This window comes from Staurois parvus, unplaced genomic scaffold (assembly GCF_062004578.1).
Source record: "Staurois parvus isolate SC_StPar_1 unplaced genomic scaffold, SC_StPar_1.0 ptg000336l, whole genome shotgun sequence".
Lineage (NCBI taxonomy): Eukaryota > Metazoa > Chordata > Amphibia > Anura > Ranidae > Staurois > Staurois parvus.
The window spans coordinates 4,068,780-4,093,489 of NW_028318132.1; the positions used below are offsets into that span (position 1 = coordinate 4,068,780).

A 24,710-nucleotide genomic window follows, 5' to 3' on the forward strand; every position below is an offset into this window, starting at 1 on the left:
GTTATTTTCACCAAAGACATGTAGCAGAATACATCTTGGCCTAAATTTATGAAGAACAATTATTTATTTGTAAACTTTTATAACAGAAACAAAGAAAAATGTGTTTTTTTTTTCAAAATTTTTGGTCTTTTTTTGTTAATTTAGCAAAAAATAAAACCCCCCGGCGGTGATTAAATACCACCAAAAAAAAGCTCTAGTTGTGTGAAGAAAATGATAAAATTTTAGTTTGGGTACAATGTTGTATGACCGCGCAATTGTCATTCAAAGTGTGAGAGCGCTGAAACCTGAAAAATGGCCTGGGCAGGAAGGTGTAAAATTGCACGGTATTGAAACGGTTAAAGTGAGTCCAGCAGGCCCATATGTGGGAGAATTTAGTAGGGGAGTCAAGTGCAGTCGCAATCAGTTCTTCCATTTCCGCAATTTTACCCACACGGGTCAGCCATTCGCGTATGGAGGGAGGGCGAGTGGAGCCCTGAAGAGTGGGAAGACAGAGTCTGGATGCGTTGACCATATGCATGGCTAAAGATTTGAAGTATTGTCCCCTGGGAAGAGAGGAATGATAGACAAGAAACTGAGCTGGAGACAGAGCTAGGGGCAAGGTGGTCACAGACACTACAAGCCTGTGGACCTCCTGCCAGAATGGTTGGATGCACGGACAGGACCACCAAATGTGGAGAAAGGACCCATCTGATGCCCCACATCTCCAACAGCTGTTGGGGAAGGATGGGTTGAAATGAGAGATTCTCGACAGGGTTCAGTACTATCTCAAAGCCAATTTATAGCCGTTTTCCTGAGTCGAGACATTGAGGGAGCATTTATGGGTATGCATGAATATTAGGTCCCGGTCAGAATCTGACAGACTGTCTTCCAGGTCTCTGTTCCATGTACGGCAGGAGGGTAAAGAGTTGTAAGCCCTGCTCTCAACGAGGAGGGGGTAAATCTCCGAGATCAAATGTTTGCGCGGTTCAGCTTTAGAGCACCTGGCGTTTTTCATTTTCTCAACTTTATTTTATTATTTTCCCTGCTTCATGGTTCTTTCCTTTACTGTGTCCTTCCAGATCCCAGCTTTTTAATGTTTTTTTTGTTGTTGCTGGGATTTGTCTACACCGTGCTGTTGCCCAAGGACTTTTATCCGCAGCCCCTTGTGGCAGCTCTGAGTACCTGAGTGGCCAGTCACTTTAAAAAAAGTGTGCAGGGTTCCCCCTAAAAACAAATTCAAATAATGCTAAAAGAAATAAAATAAACTTACCAATCAACAGGTTATCATAATTAGGGGTGAGCCAAACTTACTTGCGTTTGGTTGGAGGCAGGTGCACAGCACATGACTAAAGGTCAGGTGCTAAATCCAAACTCTATTGAAGTCAATGGGAGCCAAATGTTAAAAAAACAGCAATGTTCATTTTCTAGGGTAATAGGTAAGGGATTGTCAAAAAAATGGCATGGGGGCTTGGGCACTGCCTAGGGGGCATGTACCAAAGCAAAAATAAAATGTTAAAATAATATTTTTGAAAGGGAGCAGTGATTTTAATAATGTTTTAAAGGCAACATTAAATGAGTACTAAAGTCACATTCATTACATTAAGTATTAATAAAAAGCATTAATCATGACTCACAGCAGCATATTAGTAATGTTTAAATATTTTTATTATTTACTGTATATTCTCAGTTTATTCCTGTGGCTGCAGTTGCTAATTTTTGCTGATTGCAAACGTGAAAAAACACATCCCTGGGCACCCTTTAGATGTGCATGTTCAGGGGAAGGCGTTAGCCGCTGCATGGTATAGACTTTGATATGCAGTCTTCCCATCAGTTGTTACAGTTGGCTGCATTCTATCAGACCTGCTTCGGGAACAGTACTCAAGCACCTGGTAATCCTACCGTAGCTAAACTCTAAACCATTCAATGGACAGCATGGATAAACTAGCTCATCTAAAGGGTTGCCAGGGATGTATTTTTTCACTCAGGATCATCCCTCACCATTACTTAGACTCTGCTCTTGGAGCATCTAAATGGGTGGCTACAAAGAGAGTCTGAGAGAGCAGAAGTAATTATAGAAACAGGCATAAAGAAAATGAATGCAGACAGGTTTTTATGGGGACAAAATTTTAAGGGAACAGGAAGAAACAATTGAGAGTCAAAACTTGAAGCATATATGTATTTTTATTTTTTTTTTAGTTATGCTGTAGAAATAAAAAAATCCTTTACATAATATGCTTGGGGGATGCACCTAACCTGTCTGTGAATTGTCAAACCTGTGCAATGTATACAACCTACTGTTATAGTGCCATTTGAAGTATATGTGAACCCATTACTTTTGTAAAACATCCCATTCAGTTTAAAATAGAAATGAAATTAGTGCATTTCTATAAAAACATTATAAATACATTTTTTTTATAAAAAATAATCTCTGTTCATTGACTGCATAGAGGGCCTAGAGAGCTATGGGTGGAGAAGCAGCAGTACACTGATCTTCCCAGGGAATGGCTGTGCCTGAGGGGCTGTCTGATCATTGGAGGACAGGCAGGCTGGGATCCCAGCACAGTCAGAAAACTCTCATGCATAGCACGGTCAGTTTGAAATAGGAAAGCAGGGGGATTGGCAGGAACACCATGTATTCCACACCAAGGAAGCAATACAAAGAGAACAGGATACTTTTAACACAAGTACATGATACAACAGACACATATGAGGAATATGAAAGTTGGAGTAACATAATCTTTAAATTGCTGGCAAATGACAGCTTCAGTCTCTTTACTTATATTTGTTTATCTATACTAGACTCTTATCTTAAATGGGGATCTGATATAAATGTTAAGGGGGACCCCCACAAACAAATTGTGTGGGCATCCCCCTTAAAATACATACCAGCCCCTATCCTTGGTTATGGTCTGGTATGAATATCAAGAGGAATGCCACATTAAAAAAATTTGGGTCCCCTCCAAACTCCATATCAGATCCAAAAAAATAACATTACAAAAAAAAACCCCAATAAAAAAGCATGGGGTCCCCAAAAATCTGTATACTTGGCAAAGCTATTTATTTGTCAAGGACCTTCATCCTAAGCCCAGAACGGTCTCACAGTCCCGGTCTCACAAACAGCTTTGCTTGCAATCTATATATTATCATTTAGTTAAAAAAGAACACTAAACGAGCATGCAGTAACACACCAAAAGATGTTTATGGTCTACAGTCCTCTATTGCTGACCAAATAGATGTCCACATTTCCCTTTCTCCTGTGCAGTCTTCAAGAGAGAGGTGGCTTTTTGCAAAGTAGCTTAACCGAACAAATTGGCTTAGATGGCCTCCTGATCTCAGACAGAAGGGCACAAACCAAGAAATCCAGACAAGCAATCTTTCTATGTAGCATGGAAATCTGCATCTAAACAGGCAAAAATCCAGCTTCCGAAGGGTAGCATGGACAAAAAAAAGACAAACAAGTATTGCACTGAAGTAAATCAGACATGTTCAAAAATTAATAGTAAAATCAACTTTATTCAAACTGTGGTTTTCAGACTACTGAAGTTCAAACTGTGCAGTTTTGTCTGCTGCACTTCTGTTTTGATGCACTCTCTATTTCAGTGGTCTCCAAACTGCAGCCCGATGCAGCCAGATGCAGCCCTTTGTAGCCAGATGCAGCCCTTTGTTTGCTTTTATCAGGCCTTAGGGGCATTATTCCTCCCACCATCAGCAACAGTGGGGCATAGTTACTGACACCAACAATGGGGCACTATTCCTTCCACTGACACCAATAATGGGGCATTATTCCTTCCACTGACACCAATGATGGGGCACTATTCCTCCTACTGACACTAATGATAAGGCACTATTCTGCCCACCGACACCAATGATGGGGCACTATTCCTGCCACTGACACCAACAATGGGACACTATTCCTCTCACTAACACCAACAATGGGAAACTATTCCTCCCATTAATACCAGTGATAGGGCACTAGGGCATGTTAATACCAATGATGAGGCATTGTTTACTCCCAGTGATGCCAGGACATTTTCTTCTCCCACTGGCCACAGTCCGGCCCCCCTAAAGTCTGAAGGACAGTAAACTGGCCTTTCGTTTATAAAGTTTGGAGACCCTAGCTCTATTTTCTGCTATTTGTGTAACTGAATACTTACTTAGAAAATAAGTACACAGAGTAGAAATATAAGGTAATAAGCAGACACGTTCTTCTGTAGGAGAGAGAAAAACATCCCCATTTTGCATTCTGTCAGTCCTCAAATGATTATCTTTATTAAAACTCACTTTGAGTCAGCTGACATTTATAGCTTTACAGGGAGAAAGTGTACATACGATTGCAGTTGAAATGTAATCTTTATACCTCCAATCAATATAACCTGCAATGAAATAAGTTGAGGCAATTTGATTTTGTTCATTTATTTTTGTAATGTCTTTAATTCCTGTAGTGGGAGAGAAAAGAAGATTAGCAAAGGCTTTGGCGTCAGCTTTATGTGAGCCTGGCACAATATGTCAGCCACATTAACACTGATCTTCTTGCAATTGTTATTTCAGTCATTTGCTCTGAGGCTTGCCGTGGCATTCAGGGATGTCTGGAACACTGCTCCCTATTGATTTCTTTTACTTTTGTCATATTGTGTCTGAAATGAACACTAGCAATTCAAACAATTTCATGTAACTGACACTGTGAGAGGGTCCGCATTTTTCAAAGAAAAAGATTCTACATATTAACCTGATAACCTGATAATCATTATACATAGCTCAATAATGATATGGAACATTCTGTATAATATATAAGGCAGCAAGGAAAAGTTAAATCCCCTGTATGCTGCTGGTGGTCTCACAGGGGAGATTCATCTATAGTCAGTCACCAGGACAAAACGTGATGCAAATTAAAAAAATTATAATTATTACCAGAACAAGAGGTGAGGGAAAATTTTCCTGTCGGAATCTGTTCCAGTGACAGCTGTTTAAGATGAGATTAACCCTCAATTTAGAATGATTATCACTCACTGCCTATTGTGTTTTTGGCATAGGAAGTCAAAGGGAATCTACCCAATGGGACACAGATTTAAAAAAACAAAAAAAGCTGTCAAGGCTGCCAGTCCAGCAGCTGGAACACATTTTCATGCAATAGTATATTGAGTTTTCAGATTATAAAATCCATACTGATTGATTTACTAAAACTGGTGAGTGCAAAATCTGGTGCAGCTGTGCATGGTAGCCAATCAGCTTCTAACTTCAGCTTGTTCACTTAAGCTGTGAAATAAAACCTGGCAGCCGATCGGTTCCCAGGCAGAGCTGCACCAGATTTTGCACTCTGCAGATTTACTTTCAATAGATTTTTATTATTAAGATTTTACAATGAGTGAGAGTACAATGAATAGCCACCAACATTCAGTATTGAGAAACATAAGGTAACATAGAACAAGGAGCAAGGACAGATGCAGAGGAGTGCATTCCACAAATGACTAGTTAGAGCCATGTACAGTAATAAAAGCCAAAAAAAAAAAAAAACATGGGAAACATCCCCAAGGTAGCCCGCAGTAATCTCCTCAAAGGAAGGCTACAATACCAGACACCATGTGTTTCTACATCACACACTCGACATACCCAGAACCAGACCATCAGAAAAGAGAGAAAAAAAAACAAAACAAAAAAGGGGGGGAAGGAGAAAAGAAGAGAAGAGGAAGAGAAAGTCAGATAGACAGAGCGTCCAGAGTGAGACGATCAAATAAATAACAGATAATCCCCAACCACACTAACCAGTTATAAAGTAACATGCAAAAAATCAGCCCAGGGTTGCTATATACTTTCAAATCTAGCAGCGGTGTCATGAAGCACACTAACAGTGTTCTCCTGAACCATAATCCAGGTGATCTTCTTCGCTTGGGCTACCGGAACAGTGGGTTGCTTCCTTGCCCTAGTAATAGTCATTTTTGCTCCCAGTAGGACAAAAAAGATCAAGCACTATAGATGTCAAGGGGTATCTTTTACTCCTGCATTAAGCAAGGCCACAGAAGGGGTCTGAAGAATAGATAGCCCCGTGCCTCTAAAAATGGCGATAATGCCGTTCCAAAAGCATCTTAACCGTGGACATTCCCACTATATATGAAACATGGATCCAGTCATGCCACATCCCGAAAACATAGAGGAGAGGCCGAGGGATACATTTTAGCTAACCCTATGGGAACCAAGTACAATCGGGTAATTAGCTTAACATTAGCTTCTATCATAAAGACATACATAATACCAGAGAATGATCTTACAAATCATTTGTGCCAAACCTCAATCTCAACCTCCTCCCCAAGATCCTGTTCCCAGGAAACCATATATGAAAATTTGAAAGGATGGGCAAGTAGCAGTCCATATATAAGAGAGATACCCCCTCTTTGGCCAGTGTCCCGAGTGCACTATTTTTCATAAGGAGAGACCCTATACTGTTCCAACTGATTTAGCTTGAGGAACGGCAAAAAGTGCGGGATTTGGAGAAATCGAAAATGCTCAGTTTGGGGCATTTTTAATACCTCAATACAATAGCGTAAAGTAAAGGGCCCTCTATGGGTAAAAAAACTGTCCAATCCGATACAACCCTTTGTCAATCCACCATTTAAATGCTCTAATATCCTGTCCTGGTGGAAATTTAGGATTATTAAAAATATGAGCTAATGGATAGAACGTGGAGACCAATGCAGAGTTAGCCTTGAGCCTATCCCAAAGTGAGACCGACTGGGATAGAGTCGAAGCCAAGATTGGTAGATGGTTCTGGAGAGGAAACCATAGCAAATAGTCAAGCGTATACCCTGGGACTGCCAGTCTTTCCATATAGACCCAATCTGGTTTATCCCCCCTCCTGTAAACCACTGAAAGTTGGGCCAATTGGACGAAATTAGGAAATTTAGCATGAATAAATGAGGGATTATAGGTGCTGGGAAAATGGATTTCCTGAAGGAAAACCACATCAGCATGCTGGAAATGGTAGTACTGAAGGATTTTCCGCCGTTTAATCAGAGAATTTACTCCCTGGATGTTATGGGAGCAAATTCTGAATTGTGTGTTATTAGGAGGACACATACTAACTAGCCCAGAGAAGGACTCGCATAATCAACTGACCACCACTTACCACTCCTGCACTTGAAGGTCACAGAACAGGAGATCAGTAGAAATCTTGGACCATAGGAATAATCTGGAGGGGAAGAGGATCTTTGTCTCTGGACATCAGAAAAAGAGCAAATAACAAAATGAGATGAAAGTACCAAGATAGAAAAAACAAACATACAGGCATACTATGGCAAGTGGGGGAAGACCGGCCTACCCCCACCATCCGCAACTCAAAAAGGCGCGGTCCCCCAACAAGTGACCACTGCCTGTGCCACAGTGTCCCACAAGGCATAATGGAACAGGCGAGATAGCGTGCCACCCCAGACCGGCCTACCGGCCACTATAATAAACACAGTCAATCTCAAAGAACTTAATATCCTCAGGATCAAACTGAAAAAAACAAAATAAGGTCACGTCCACGCTTCCCAAGGCCCCCCCCCCGCCACCACACCGGGTCGGCCCAGAAGACCACGGCAAGGGCCTCCTTGAGACTGCCCAGTCCAGCAAAGAGACATCTCCATATAGCAAAGCGACAGCCCATTTTAGCAAAGAGACATTCCTATCCAGCAAAGAGACTGCCCAGTCCAGCAAAAAGACATGTCCAATCCAGCAAAGAGACATCCTAATCCAGCAAAGGGACCTTTCAGTCCAGCAAACAGAAAGCCCAATCCAGAAAACAGACATCCCCATCCAGCAAGGAGACATCCCCTTCCAGAAAAAAGACAGCCCAGTCTAGCAAAAAGACAGCCCAATCCAGTAAAGAGACAGCCCATCCAGCAATGAGACATCCCAATCCAGCAAAGCGACAGCCAGTCCAGCAAAGAGACATCCTCATATAGCAAAGAGACTGCTCAGTCCATCAAAGAGACAGCTCAGTCCAGCAAGTCTATACAAATTGTCCTATAATTTGTTCTAACAGTAAGTATTCACTGGCAGTGGCAGGCTGACACTCACTTTTATTTGGTTTGGGCCGGCTCCCAGTAGTGTCTGTGAGAGCAGCAGTGACACCTATTTGGCATCAGTTGACGGGGTTTCCTCCTGCTCCTCCCTCTTCACAGTCTCAGGCATCCCACGGGTTTGTTGACTGCTAGCTCCCGTCCCCTGCTTCGACAGCCATATAGGAGGGAACTGACTAAGCAGCTGTGGAGAACCCGAGGAGCTGCTTAGGCTCAAGACAAGGAGCAGCTCAGTTTCCGCATCTGCTTTGCGTTGCGCCCCACATCATGTACATGCTGCCCTGTGGCCCCTATGGCCAGTCCAGGCCCGCAGATGCCTAAAGAGCGCCATTGTACATTAATTTGTTAAAATCTACCAGTAGTTTTAACAATAGCCACTCCCTACTCCCATCAGATCCACAGTACTTCTTCCAGTTGTCATTCCATATTGCTCTTTAACTATTTGATAGAAGCTACAACATCCATCAAATGGTTTTCTACTCAACTGAACACATTACACAGTTCCAGTAAGTGTAGAACAGGAAACATCCTTAATTCCACATAATTCTGTTACATCTTTTGTCCTTAAGCTACACCGATTACTGGTTGGTGCAAACTGTAGGATCACGATACTCAATATGCTGTCTTAGAGTGAAATAGAGATGAATTCATTAGATTTCAGAGTTGATCTCATGCAACAATGACATATTTTACCTTGAACCATGGTAAAATGACTAGACATTATTACATTGTCACCATATAATTCACTATAGCTTTACTAAAGCTACAGAAATTACTTATGCTTATCAATGTTTTATCCATGATTGCTTGTCCATAAAATTTAATATTCAAATTTACTGCTTGTTAGACTCTCAGTATAGGCATGTCACTGTTATTTTTTATAGGGGAAGTGCTGTAATTTAGTTATAGCTTCTAATTTGGCTTTTTCTCATTTGCATGCTAGTGACTACTTGAAGGACTTGTTTTTGCCTCGGGCTAAGTTTCCACTGATCTGTCGCTCTGTGGCTGGGATGGAGGGGAAATCTCAGCAAGCCATGCAGAGAATAAGCTGTGTAAGGAAGACCTTTGCTAGCAGCTTTGCAGCTGTGAGAAGGAAATCAGTGTGTGCTCAAATCAAGCTTCAGATGGTGAGTGATCTGCTTTATAAGAGGTAAAACTGCAGTTTAATGCTTAAGCACTTACAGCAAGTAAAGTGACTTTACCTCACTGTGCATTACTTATGTACTTAATAATAACAATAAATTAATTTTCTCCATTTAAAAGTAAACTTCCTTGTTACCTAATATTTCATTCGAAGTAGAAATCACTGGGCTAAGGCAAGCCATAGATGATGCGATTTTCAGTGTTGATGGGGGAATCTCTCCCGCAGTGTTATTGTTTTCTGGCAGCGATGGTTCCTACAAACTTTGGAGTCTCCAATGTTGGGACGTTTGCACAGTAATTCATGTCTCTACTCCTCCCAAAGACCATATTAAGTGTCTCACCCTGTGGCAGCTAAATCCCTAATCATTTGTTAATTTTCTATTACAGAAAAAAATGTCTCATCATCAGTTAACTTTGTAATGTCAGCAATAGTTGAATATATTTTTAAAATTTGGTAAATATATCTTGCTGTATGTGTTGCTGTAAAAGCCAGGATGTTATTCAGCCTTCTATCAACCACATCCAGTAGTAGTTTTTAGTGAGTTTCCCCTTCAAGATAGAAAAAAATATTTTTTCCTTCTAGTGAAAGACGTGTGTTATCTAGGCCAAATTTTTTTTTTTTGTTAATTTTGACTAGTGTAGCCCTCTTTTGGGAGGGTTATGAGAAATGGCCCTCCACAAACAGGATATTGCGCTAAACCTGTAGGTAAATAGGAGAACAGGAACCTCTGCAAAGTGGAACATCAGGTGTGAAAATATAGTTGGCAGTGCACACACACAGGACAGGGCCTCTGTGAACAGATGGGATTTCCTGACTGGGAAATTAACCAGTAATCTAATCAATGTATTTATGAACAGAAGTACTATTGCAACCAGCATATAATATCCAATGTACAAACAGGTAATATCAACAAAGGGCCCAACAGGAGTCCTGGTGGATTTGTGCACATATACCCAGGTAACGATAGTTAGTAATAAAGATACTTCCAGATGAATGTTGCAGGGGCCCATGAGGATGTTTGTGACAGAGGCCTGAAAACAATATCAGCAGTTATGGGAAGATCCTCTAACCGTTGTCCAACCAGTCTGGAACACAGCTTCTCACAGCAGAGACTGTATTGTGGCACTGAAATTCAGAGTCAGCCTATCTAATCTGCCTGAGCCCTGAGCTAAAACTAGCTATAGAATCTCAGACCAGAAGGCTAACTAGAATAACAAGAGCAGCATATAAACCATATTGCAATTAACAGGTTCACCTACTAAAACCAAATTAAAAAAGAAAAAAGCGCCACTTACAAAAAACACCAAAATGTCAGCAGCATATCCCACCCAAAATAAATTTTGGCAACAATAATCCTAATTAAAAGGTATGCGCTAATAACAAACTTATACAAAAGTGTATATCATCATCCAAAAAACATTAGTGTTTTAAATAAATAATTATAGTGTCCAAACATAAATTAGTGTCCAAAAAATATATATATATATATATCTTCAGTGACTTGAACCAATTGTGAAAAATCCACCACCAAAGGAGATTAAATGAACTCACCAGAGCTAATGGCTGGTCAGATTATAAACCAGCAACAGCGCTTGTGCTCTGGGAGCAATGAACCCGATGTCCAAATAGATATGGTGATGTTTCAGATACTTCCAGATAATAATAATCACAGACAAACAACTTTGCAGCCCAAGCTCTTATGATGAACTTCTCCACTCTTTCTCATACCTCCATGAGAGCATGCAGTACACTCAGGGACAAAAAGAGAACATAATGGTGCAATATGTTTTTTTCATTTATCTCTTTAATAAAAAAGGTATAAGGAAACTCACAAACAAGGTGTCCAACAGACAATATTACAAAACTTTCTCTAGCTTTACCCATAGTTAACCTAATACCAACATACTATAAAAAGTACATAAAAATCCAGATCATAAACCAGATTAATAAAGAAGGTCATAAACCAGAAAAGATAAAATAGTCAAGAAACCATAATGTAAAGCTGGTGATTATTGGCTATTTCAACAGTTATCGAGGTCAAACATAAGCACCAAGACAATTGTGACCAACATAAGTAAGTAAAAACATAATCAAAAATGTGGATAGGAAAATCACTGTGAGCTGAAGCACATACCAATGTTGGTCACAGGTAACTTTCAACAAAATTGCTGTGTGAAAGGGAGTAGTAAACACAGAAAGGGATTAGAAAGAAGAAGAGAAAGAGATAAGGTTGGTAGGGGAAAGAAGCTCTGAGAAAAGGAAAAGGCTAAGAGTGGGCAATAGCAAGGTGTTGACGACACTGCAACAAGAACCAGGGAGTCATCATCATGGAAGCAGGATAGTAAGGTAAAAATTTGGAGGGAGATAGGGATCTACCATATTTTAGTATATTTTGTAACTTTATCTGTGAGAACAACTTAAATTTTAGCATGGATCATAGCTAACGTCACTCTATGTTTAGTCTCAGATAGGTTCAGCTGAGATTTCCGAGAGTGGGCAATGGTCTGTACAGTGGCTGTTATCTGCAGTAGCAAAGGCAGTTGTGATGTAATCGGGTTTTTTCTTCATAACAGCCACAAGAGGATCAACGGTGACAGTTTATGTAAACAAAGTCAAGAGGATCTGAGAAATGTCCCCCCAGAAGGATATAACTATAGGGTAGGACCACCATATATAGTGATGGGTGCTTAGATTACCCCAGCCATGAAAACAGGCAGATGGATAGTGGGGAACATATTTAGAGATTCTAGATTTTAAAATCAATATTATTTCATCACTCCTCCTCATAACTCTGTAAAAATATGTGGATTTCAGAACAATTTTCAGAAGAACATGAAAAAGGGATCTAATGCAGGCCATAGATGGGGAGAAAAAACGGCAGATTTTTCTTTTAAAAAATGAAAATTCGGTCGTTCAAGCGGCCGACGTTACCATCAATGGTAAAAAAAATCGGCCAATTTTCATCCCTTCTACAGCTGGCAAAAAGTGTCCCTGCAGAGAGCTCCGCTATTTCTGACAGTTCTCTGACAGTTCCTTCACATTTACAGCGGTTGAAACATTGTATCTATTTGTTTCCATTTAGGATACAGATGTTTTTATTCGGAAACAAATAGATACAATGTTTCAACCGCTGTAAATGTCAAAGAACTGTCAGAGAACTGTCAGAAATAGCGGAGCTCTCTGCAGAGATACTTTTTGCTGGACTGGAATTCTTCTTATTTTCATCCTACTTCTTCTTCTTCTTCTTCATCCTCATCCTCTTCTTCTTCATCATCCTCATCCTCTTCTTCTTCTTCTTCATCCTCATCCTCTTCTTCTTCTTCTTCTTCATCCTCTTCTTCTTCTTCTTTTTCTTCTTCTTCATCCTCATCCTCTTCTTCTTCTTCTTCTTCTTCTTCTTCTTCATCTTCTTCTTCATCCTCATGCTCTTCTTCTTCATCTTCTTCTTCTTCATCATCCTCATCCTCTTCTTCTTCTTCTTCTTCTTCTTCTTCTTCATCTTCTTCTTCATCCTCATCCTCTTCTTCTTCTTCTTCCTCATCCTCATCCTCTTCTTCTTCCTCATCCTCTTCTTCATCCTCATCCTCATCTTCTTCTTCTTCCTCATCCTCTTCTTCATCCTCATCCTCTTCTTCTTCATCATCCTCATCCTCTTCTTCATCCTCATCCTCTTTTTCTTCTTCATCCTCATCCTCTTCTTCTTCATCCTCATCCTCTTCTTCTTCTTCATCCTCATCCTCTTCTTCTTCTTCTTCTTCTTCATCCTCTTCTTCTTCTTCTTCTTCTTCATCCTCATCCTCTTCTTCTTCTTCTTCATCTTCTTCTTCATCTTCATCCTCTTCTTCTTCATCTTCTTCTTCTTCTTCATCCTCATCCTCTTCTTCTTCTTCTTCTTCATCTTCTTCTTCTTCATCTTCTTCTTCATCCTCATCCTCTTCTTCTTCTTCCTCATCCTCATCCTCTTCTTATTCCTCATCCTCTTCTTCATCCTCATCCTCATCTTCTTCCTCATCCTCTTCTTCTTCTTCATCTTCTTCTTCTTCATCCTCATCCTCTTCTTCTTCTTCTTCTTCTTCATCTTCTTCTTCTTCCTCATCCTCTTCTTCTTCCTCATCCTCTTCTTCATCCTCATCCTCATCTTCTTCTTCTTCCTCATCCTCTTCTTCTTCTTCTTCTTCTTCATCCTCATCCTCTTCTTCTTCTTCTTCTTCATCCTCTTCTTCTTCTTCTTCTTCTTCTTCATCCTCATCCTCTTCTTCTTCTTCTTCATCTTCTTCTTCATCCTCATCCTCTTCTTCTCTTCTTCTTCTTCTTCTTCTTCATCTTCTTCATCCTCATCCTCTTCTTCTTCTCCTTCTTCTTCTTCATCTTCTTCTTCATCCTCATCCTCTTCTTCTTCTTCTTCTTCTTCTTCCTCATCCTCTTCTTCTTCCTCATCCTCTTCTTCATCCTCATCCTCATCTTCTTCTTCTTCCTCATCCTCTTCTTCTTCTTCTTCTTCATCCTCATCCTCTTCTTCTTCTTCTTCTTCTTCTTCTTCTTCATCCTCTTCTTCTTCTTCATCCTCATCCTCTTCTTCTTCTTCATCTTCTTCTTCATCCTCATCCTCTTCTTCTTCTTCTTCTTCATATTCTTCATCCTCATCCTCTTCTTCTTCTTCTTCTTCTTCATCTTCTTCTTCATCCTCATCCTATTCTTCTTCTTCTTCTTCTTCTTCTTCTTCTTCTTCCTCATCCTCTTCTTCTTCCTCATCCTCTTCTTCATCCTCATCCTCATCTTCTTCTTCTTCCTCATCCCCTTCTTCTTCTTCTTCTTCTTCTTCTTCATCCTCATCCTCTTCTTCTTCATCATCCTCATCCTCTTCTTCTTCATCCTCATCCTCTTCTTTTCTTCTTCTTCATCATCTTCTTCTTCTTCTTCTTCATCCTCACCCTCTTCTTCTTCATCTTCTTCTTCTTCTTCCTCATCCTCTTCTTCTTCCTCATCCTCTTCTTCATCCTCATCCTCATCTTCTTCTTCTTCCTCATCCTCTTCTTCTTCTTCTTCTTCTTCTTCATCCTCATCCTCTTCTTCTTCATCATCCTCATCCTCTTCTTCTTCTTCATCCTCATCCTCTTCTTCTTCTTCTTCATCCTCATCTTCTTCATCCTCATCCTCTTCTTCTTCCTCATCCTCTTCTTCATCCTCATCTTCTTCATCCTCATCCTCTTCTTCTTCTTCCTCATCCTCTTCTTCATCCTCATCTTCTTCTTCCTCTTCTTCATCCTCTTTTTCATCATCTTCTTCATCCTCTTCCTCTTCTTCTTTTTCTTCTTTTTGTCTTCCTCTTGCAGGTCACTGCTCATGCGCAGATTTTTTTATCGGTAAAAAATCGGCCGATTGGCCCATTAATGCTGCGAAAATCGGCCGATCGGCCAATTTTTTTCCAACTTTACCAAAAAAAAAAAACGGCCAAAATCCCGAAAAACGGCCGACCAAATCGCCCACTAACGATCCGAAAATCGGCCGATTTTATTTTCGGCCGACAAATCGGCCGATTTTCGACCCATCTATGGCCTGCATAAGGCTTTCTGAAAGCTTGCATCTTTATTACTTAAGTTAGCCAATAATGGGTATCACTTAAATTGGTATCACTTAAATTCCATAATTAATATATAAATCAAAGCCTAACAGTACAATAATCTAGTACTGCTATTGTTATTTAGATATACAAATTTTTATTTTTACAATATTAGAAAAAAAATGGAAGAGCAAGCTTGTAAACATCTGAAAGTCATATAAAAATGACTTTAATGATAACACTGCAATGGTGATTCAAATTATGTGCTCACTGAAAATACATTTTATTTTTCATTTAAGTGACTGACTCATAAAGAAGCACAGTAAGTAGGTTGAAAAAATCTAATTATGACTGAAAGTAAACAATGAACTACATAGAACACTGAGGCTACTCCCAAAGTTTAGCTAACATGGCCTGGTGCTTGTATCACATTTTTTTCTTCATTTATAAATGTGCATATGTGTACAATATGATCATACAATCTAATTTAATTAATCCATAATCATATTAAAATTAATTTGCAACTAGCATAGGACTGCATATACTAAGCAATAACAAATAATTGATATAAGGATCTCAGCAACAAAAGCTAAAATTAACTATCATATGGCTGAAAATGATGATTAATATAGTAATTATAGTATTTAATGAATTATAGTTTAATAAATTGAGCTTAAACATAAACAATATGTAAACCATAGCCTTGTAAAACTACTCACTCAGTTTAAAATAGAAATGAAAGGCAAAACATTTGTGTATAGATATGAAAAAAACTTTATAAATACCTTCCTCTCCTGGGGGGGGGGGGTACATAGCAGTACACTGAACTTCCCAGTGAATGGCTGTATGGGGGGGGGGGGGGGGGGGTTGGTTGGGTCTGATTATTGGATTAGCTCCCATCACAGCCAGAAAACTGACCAGGGTGTGTTCTCCTGCCTAGTGTTGTCAGTTATTAATAAGAAAGAAGAGTGACTGGCAGGGACACAAGGGATTTCAAACAAAGAAAGCGATACAAAGAACAGGATACTTTTTCATACAATTGCATGGTACAGCAGGCACATATCAGAAATATGAAATGCTAGGTTTAAATATTCTTTAACCTAAACATATGTTCATGGGACAATTGCTTTCGATGCCAGACTCCCAGTACAAATAGTGTTTATTACCGGACTGGTAGAATAGGTAAATTCAAGACTAAGGTTAGGCGCGTGGCTCAGCTTATGATCACAGTTTAGGGAATAAAGTTAGTGGTAACATTTAAAGGTTTAAGACTTAATTTTAAAGGGCAAAGCAGCAAGCTGAATTTAGTGCCAACCTCTACAGCTGTTTATTCCCCTCTACCCTTTGCTCCCTCTTTGATCTTATCTAGGCTGAGCACTCCCTCCCTTCCTCCAAGTGACAGTGACTACGTGCCTGAGCAGTGATCACCAACCACTATCTATGCCACATGAGAGCAAAGCTTTGAGGTGTGCTAAGATAAAGCACAGTTAAACGTTAGAGACAGTGGAAAGCTTTATCAAACAGTTTGCAAATTGTATTGTACAACCTCACATTTATTCACATGCTAAGTGAAATCTTCAGTGGACTAAATCCAATTTAAAATGGCCAGCCTGAATTAAGAAATGTAAAGGCTCGCAACTTGTATTATTTGTCACTAGATTGTGGATTAAACAGATTTATAGATCCATAAATAAAATGTCACACCATTCATCACATTAATGTAACCATCTCATAGATGAATTACACTCCGGATTTCTGTTCTGGGACAGCTAGCAGTAAATCAGAATTAACTGACTAACTAACTAACTAACTAACTAACTAACAAACAAACAAAAAAACTATATATATATATAGATTGCTCAAAAAAAATTAAAGGAACACTTTTTAATCAGAGTATAGCATCAAGTCAATTAAACTCTTGGGGGTATTAATCTGGTCAGTTAAGTAGCAGAGGGGGTTGTTAATCTGTTTCAGCTGCTTTGGTTTTAATGTAATTTATCAACAAGTGCAACAATGAGGCCCCCCAAAACAAGAATGGTTTTACAGGTGGAGGCCAATGACATTTTTTTCCCTACTTATCTTTTCTGACTGTTTTTCACTAGTTTTGCTTTTGGCTAGGGTCAGTGTCACTACTGGTAGCATGAGGCGATACCTGGACCCTACAGAGGTTGCACAGGCAGTCCCACCTCTCCAGGATTGCGCATCAATACGTGCCATTGTCAGAAAGTTTGCTGTCTCCCAGCACAGTCTCAAGAGCATGAAGGAGATTCCAGTTATTCTTGGAGAGGTGGACAGGGCTGTAGAAGGTCCTTAACCCATCAACAGGGCCAGTATCTTTGTGCAAGGAGTAACAGGATGAACACTGTCAGAGCACTACAAAATGATGTCCAGCAGGCAATTGGTGTGAATGTCTCTAACCAAACAATCAGAAACAGACTTCATGAGGGTGGCCTCTTGGGGTGGGGTGGCATTTGCCATTGAACACCAGAATTGGCAGGTCCACCACTGGTGCCCTGCTTTTCACAGATGAGAGCAGGTTCACCCTGAGTGACAGATGTGAAAGAGTCTGGAGAAGCTGTGGAGAATGTTATGCTACCTGTATCATCATTCAGCATGACCATTTTGGTGGTGGGTCAGTGATGGTCTGGGGAGGCATATCCATGGAGGGATGCACAGACCTCTACAGGCTAGACAATGGCAGCCTGACTGCCATTAAATATCAGGATGAAATCCTTGGACCCATTGCCAGACCCTACACTGCAGTGGGTCCTCGGTTCCTCCTGGTGCACAAAAATGCCCGGCCTCATGTGGCGAGAGTATGAAGGCAGTTCCTGGAAGATGGAGGAATTTATACCATTAAATGGCCCCCCATGCTCACCTGACCTTAATACAATAGAACACCTGGGATATCATGTTTCGGTCCATCAGGCGCCACCAGGTTGCACCTCAGACTGTCCAGGAGCTCAGTGATGCCCTGGTCCAGATGTGGGAGGAAATACCCCAGGACACCATCTATTGTCTCATTAGGAGCTACCCTGGCATTGTCAGACATGCATACAAGCCATACAAAGTACTGAGTACCATTTTGAGTTGTCTAATGAAATTCAGCAAAATGGACTAGCCTGCTGCATCATTTTTTCACTTTGATTTTCGGGGGGGGGGGGGGTCTTTGAATTCAGTCCTCTGTAGGTTTGATAATTTTAATTTCCATCAAACGATGGGGCATCCTTATGTTCCTAACACATTACCCAGTTAATATCAGTATAGATATCCAGCATGATTTTTTTCCCTATTAAGATCTGATGTGTTTTCAAAGTGTTCCTTTAATTTTTTTGAGCAGTGTATTTATTTATTTTTTATTTAAATATTAATTAATTTTCCATCAAATAATTTATACATTTCTCATACTTTAAAAAGAAATGACATTGACACACTTATAGTACCATTATCACTTTGCTTTAAATTACACTTATATTTCCTACCCTCCCTAAACTCTCCCCCCCATTCCCCCTATCCCCCCCCCCTCGCCCATTCCACTCTGCATTTTCCTTATCTTCCTGGGACTCCGCTTCCTCTAAAATAAAGAGATAGGTATTGTTCTACATTTTACATTATGCCCCCCTACATTCCACGTTTAATTTTGATTTTTAATGTATTTTAATGTTTTTAAATTCTTCCCATCTATTCAATCTCACATAATATCTCTCCATCCTATCTTCATACATATGACAAAGTTTTTCCATCTTACATATCTGATTCACTCGGTTGACCCAATCCTCTACCTCCGGCACCTCACTTCTCCTCCAAAACTTGGGTATCAGACCCTTTGCTGCATTCATATAATACCATATACCAGATTCTTTATATTTGTTAACTGACATCTCTCTACCATGAAATAGGCAAGTCTCTGGATCTAATATAATATCCACTTCAGTAATTTTCCGGATCAGGTGCACTATTTTCTCCCAAAATTCCTGTATTTTTGAACACTCTCACCATATATGATACATTGTGCCTCTAACTCCACATCCCCTCCAACACATTGGTGAATTCTCTTCATTTAACCTATGTGCCACACTTGGTGTAATATACCATCTTCCCAAAAATTTATAGTTCATTTCTACTTCCCGCATATTTATATTTTTATGAATCAATCTATACATTTTCTGTTTTTCCTCATCTCTTATTACACATGTCCTTTTCCCATTCCCATTTTCCCATTTTTCTATATAAGGTGGCCTAACAACCGTGCCTATTTCAGTGAGAATCCTATATATTTTAGCAATTCCGTGTTTCCCATCTCCCCGTGTTTCCAGTAATCGTTCAAATGGGTTCCAATCCTTTCTAGTTCTCAAGGGTTTCGGGAGCTGCCCTACAAAGTGTTTTAATTGATTATACCGCCACTCATCCATTCTTGTGAAAACTTCTCCCTTTTTCTTTTCCAACTCCTTAAAAGAACCCATTTCCTCACCCACCATTACATCTCTTAACTGTGCATCCTCCTACTTAATCCACATTTCTGTGACACCCTTTTTACCTGGCGGGAAAAACTCAGTATCCCCTAGTGGCATTAACAGTGAATTAAATTCCCATCCCTTCTTTCTGCGCAACACATCCCAAACTCTTAAAACATTTAAAGTATATAAACTTGTGCTATCTTCTAATCCTTGATATTGTGTGGGCACCCTACTTAGATTAACTTTACTAAGTACATTTTCAATTTTAACCCAACTTTTCCCTTTTGGATTATGCATCCAATCAAAAATTCTCGCCATTAGTACTGAATTATAATATCTCTTAATATCTGGTACTCCCAGTCCACCCCTCTCTTTATTTCTACATAATATTTCATACCCTATTCTAGGTTTTTTATTCCTCCAAATATATCTTATTATCATTTTTTTGATGGTTTTAAAATATATTTCTGGGAGCTTAATTGGTATCATTTGAAATTTATATAAGATTTTAGGGAAAATTACCATTTTTATCAGGTTTATGCGACCTATCCATGACGGGTTTCCTCCTCCTAATTTCCTTAGTTCCTCCTTAATCTCATTTAACATTGGAATATAATTTAACTTATATAAGTTTCTATTAGAGGCAGCTAATTTTATTCCTAAATATTTTAATTCTTTTTCTCTCCAAACAAAGGGAAATTCCTCTTGTATCTTAATTTTCTCTCTATTTGGGATATTTATATTTAAAATCTCAGTTTTTGTTGGGTTAATTTTTATATTTGACATCTCCCCATATTCTTTCAGTATTCTCATTAAATTTGGCAATGTTATCCTGGGGTTCCCCACATAAAACAGCAGATCATCCGCATAAGCTGCCACGTTATGTTCCGTGTCCCCTATCCATATTCCCCTTATGTCTATGTTATTCCTTATTGTAGACAGCAAAGACTCCAGTGACAAAACGTACAATAATGGAGACAGAGGGCATCCCTGTCTTGTTCCATTTAACATCCCAAAATACTCTGATAAATCTCCGTTAACTATGATTGCTGCGGAGGGCAACTATACAACTTGCTTATCCATTCTCTCATTCTCACTTCCAACCCCAGTACTTCCAAAGTGTCCATCATGTAACCACAATCTACTCTATCAAATGCTTTCTCGGCATCAATCGAAAGCACCACCACTGGGGTTTTCTTTTCCCTACTTTCCTGTATAAGGAGCAATGATCTCAACCCATTGTCTCTCCCTGAAACAAATCCCACCTGATCCATATGTATCCATTCAGGCATTAAATCTTTCAACCTTTGCATATAATTTAGTGTCTGTGTTCAGTAAAGAAATCGGTCTATAGCTTGAGCATTGAGTGACATCCTTTAGTTCTTTATGGATAAGAACCACATGTGCCTGTAGGGATTCTCGCCTCATTTCCATCTCTCCCCCCAGTGCATTCATATATACCTTCAATTTGGGTACTAATAGTTCTTTATATTTTTTATAATACCTTACAGTGTATCCATCTGGCCCTGGGCTTTTCCCAACCATGGTACTTTTTAATGCTACTAGTAGAGCAGTGTATTTAGGTCCATGCAGTCTGTACGCAATGAGTGCTTTCAGACATACAGCGGAACTTTGCCAGAAAGCCGCACTAGACTGCCATTACATGCTTCAAACTGTTTCTTTTTGTCTGCATAATATATAGCGAACACATATATATATATATATATATTTTTTTTTTGGTTTTGTTTTTTTGTTTAAATAACCAGTATGGAAAGAGAAGGAGCAGGGGACAAGGAACATACATATGCACATTACTCAGTTCGCATGATCCAATAATGCGGGGTGACTCAATAACATCAGATCTTCATACAGTCATTCAGTTTAACTAGATCACCTAATGTATCTATTTTCATGTCTGTCTATGCATGTAGTCCATCACATATTCAATAAGAATTAGCAAACTCAATTTAGAAGTCTCAGGTTTGCAAGCATTGGTATTCAATAAAGAGTCACAAAGTCTACCGAATGACAAGACCACTTAGCAGATATGCCAAATGTGGTCTGGAGTGTTTGATAAATCTGAAGTAACAGACGAATCTGTCTTTTGGTAGGCTGCTGAACTTAATGTATATTGATACTGCACTCCAAAATAGCAGGGAAACCCAGCTTGCAGAAATATGCATGAAACTGTAGTCTTTTTAAAAAAAAAAGTTTTATATACTGTATATCAATGTGACTATCAAAATAATCGTAGTGTCAACAATTTAACACTTTTTCTGTACTGTATTTATGTATGTATGCAGGGTTAGACATGTTTCCACATTATATATTAAGGCTCTACTTCCTGGTTTGGGCAATATATTAAATGTACTGACAGCTGTAGAAGTCAGCACAGGTCGAGATAGTAGAGATCACTGAGTTCCATGTGCTGAATAGCCATGTTCACTGACTGAAGTCAATAACCAGGATTGCTAGTCACATAACCTGATATACAGATAACCGCTAGAGAGAGCATTCGCCAGTCTGTTTATGCAATACAAGAAAATAAAATATGGAACAGTAAGCAAGTAAACATGCCAAAGTCCCATCACAAATGACTTAAATGTAAGTGCTACAATAATAACTAAAATGTGTAAATGCTGAAAATACACTATAGTTTTCAAGTGCACTTTAATACTTTGTGAGAGCTTATGTGCTAAATCATAACTGAAAGAGTAATCTGTCATTACTTGCAGCATTCCATTTAGCGCATTTTATATGCTACAGAAAAATGTTTGCAGGAGATTAGTAAATTTCTAGTGCATTCTGCTTAGTGCTTATTTTTAAACTTTAAGGTAGAATATCCAGTAAAGATAGAAATCCTAAAAATCTGTTATAGTTATACACAATGACTTTTGGAGCCCAGTTAATATTTTACTGTCCTGGCTGGTAAAAATGGGACTTGTTGTCATTGTTATTGCAAAAAACACAAAGTCTTCCCTTAGCAAACCAATTTATAGTATTTCTAAGAAATCAGAAAGTAATGTAAGAAAACCTGTTAAGGGCTAAATCTGGGGAGCAATATCAACCTGCAGAAAATGCAACTGGAGAATATAAAAGTCACTTAAAAACAAGCTATAAAGAATTATAGATAGCTTGGCTGTTTGGAGCAACCAAATTCCTTCACATTTATTAAATTTGAAAATAATAAAAGCAACATTTTTAGTCTAGTTCCTGAAATACAGTATTAATTTATGTGGATCTATGCATCAGACATACAAAGGGGCAATCAATATAATGAATTAAAATTATATGTTATAATTATATTATAAGAGACAATGAAGGTAAGAGCAATAAAACGATCTGTGTTGAAAAAACTTCCCACCCTCCAAAACATGAACAGTGTTGTATATTAGTCACACTGACTGATTTTATTCACCTTGGACATTAGCAAAGTTGTTCTTGTTTTACGGTTACATGATACTAGCAATTGCTATAGTCTGCCTATTATTTTGCTATATACCATTTCTGAATTTTCAGGGGGGAAAGCTTGCATTTACTTTTTTTTCCTTTACAATGTCTTTTGTACATAAAAGTTCTATGTCTGCATTGAAGTGCTTTTTGTATAACCAAGGGAAAGTGCAGCCTATGTAAAATAAGGAACAAGGTTGTACAATTTGCTGGGGACCTCAGAAGAACACATCTTTGCATAAAATGATCTTACACAATTTGATTTCTGTTTTCCTTGCTTGCCCCAGGACGCTCTGATGAATTTGCTAAAACGGTCCCAGATACATTTTGTACACTGTCTGGTCCCCAGACTGGGAATGGATGGCACAGAAAGCAAAACTTCACAACTTTGCAGAGGAACAGCAGGAGATCCAATTAATACTGCTATTGATGTCCCCACTGTAAGAATTCAGCTTGCAGGAGCTCAGCTATTAGATGCTATGCGCCTCTGCAGGATAGGTAAGAGACTTGTGTATTTATTGGACAGTGAAAGCTGCTTTTAAATGGTGCATATATTATATGAACACAGAAATTTTCCGTTTAGTTTTATTTTCTTTTGTAATGCTTTTTTTTTATAGGTTAAAATGTTCACTTCAATCTCCTTGGTGTAAGCTGTGTAAATGAACACAGGCAAAAGACTGTTTTTGATGCAGTGTAGGCTTATCATTCCTCTTAGAACTCTAAGGGGGATTCAGTCAAAAAATTATTCTACAAAGACATGAATCACTTTATAGTCAAACATAACACATCAGTAGGTCTTCTCAGTTCACATTTTGGTACGTTATACTGGACTAATACAGTAACAAAGGGCTATGAAAAAATGGAGAAAGTTAAAGCGTGTTTTCTGCATGCAGACAGATTATAGATGCTGTTTTCCTAGCGTCGTTTTAATCTGATGTTTGGTTGCTATATGCAACTTGGCATTTGTATGCTAGGTTATTGTGGCAGTTTGCAAGCCAATTTTTTTTTTATTGAAAAATGATGTGCAAAAATACCTGCTGGTCCTCACTCTTAGGCTAAGATCACATGGGTGCTTGATGCAAAGTATGCTGCCTGTGCTGTAGTTGAGGCCATGGGGAAATACGTGCAAACCAGTGCATGCCACACCTGCGCAGTGGCATAGCGTGGGTTGTCAGTGCCTGGGGCAAGGTAAATAATTTGTGCTCCTAACCTGTGGACTTTTAGCACTCCTTGAGTTCTTTCCACTAGTACAGTATTAAACTGTGGCCATAGAAGGTTCCTCCACTCACATCCTGAGCCTCTGATCAGCTGCCCGCATCCTTTTCTTTTATTATTGGTTGAATCTGGGATATCTCTTTGACTACAGTAGTCAAAGAGATATCTTCTTAGACTCATCCAATAATAAAAGGGTGCAGGCAGCCATTCAGAGGCTCAGTCTGTAAATAACAAGGATTCCTTTTATACAGCAGAGCAGGCAGCCAATAATAACCCCGACATAAGATAGGGGGAATTGAAGAGATACCTAGGGATGGGAGGAAGGGAGGTGTGGTGAGTGTTAGATGCACTGGCAGATTTAGGTACACTGAACAAATTGTAGCCAAACTCCAGCTAATACTTTATAAGCAGTTACAGTTTCCTTTTGGGATAAAGGTTTTACATAGATAAATAAAAACTGATCATTGTAAGCACCCATGTCAGTGATAAATGGGCTGTCTCAACCTGCTACATCTGCAGGACAGCTCGTTCTTTTGAAAACCAGCAGACTTACAGGCAGGATTGCCTGATGAAAATAAAAGAAAGAAAACCTAAAAAGCAACAGAGAGAGAAATGGAGAGAGAGAGAGAGAGAGAGAGAGAGGGAGAGGGGGGGCAGGGAGAGAGAGGGGCAGGGAGGGAGAGGGGTAGGATGAGAGAGGGGGGCAAGGAGAGGTAAAGGGGGCAGGGAGAGAGTGAGAGAGGGGTAGGGAGAGAAAGGGGGGCAGAAAAAATGGGGGCAATGAGAGAGAAAGAGGGGCAGGGAGAGAGAGGGGGGCAGGTAGAGAGAAAGAGGGGACAGGGGGAGAAAGCGAG

At 39.4% G+C, this 24,710-nt stretch overlaps 1 protein-coding gene across 2 annotated transcripts in view; it reads left to right on the forward strand.

Moving 5' to 3' along the window:
* The window catches only part of MYO18B (myosin XVIIIB), an 810,748-nt gene that overhangs the window by 334,666 nt on the left and 451,372 nt on the right, over positions 1-24,710 (forward strand). For both annotated transcript variants that reach the window (XM_089684120.1, XM_089684121.1), the window contains exons 20-21: positions 8,974-9,157; positions 22,929-23,139. In XM_089684120.1, coding sequence (XP_089540246.1) covers positions 8,974-9,157; positions 22,929-23,139 — 395 coding nt within the window. The remainder of the gene's footprint in view (positions 1-8,973; positions 9,158-22,928; positions 23,140-24,710) is intronic.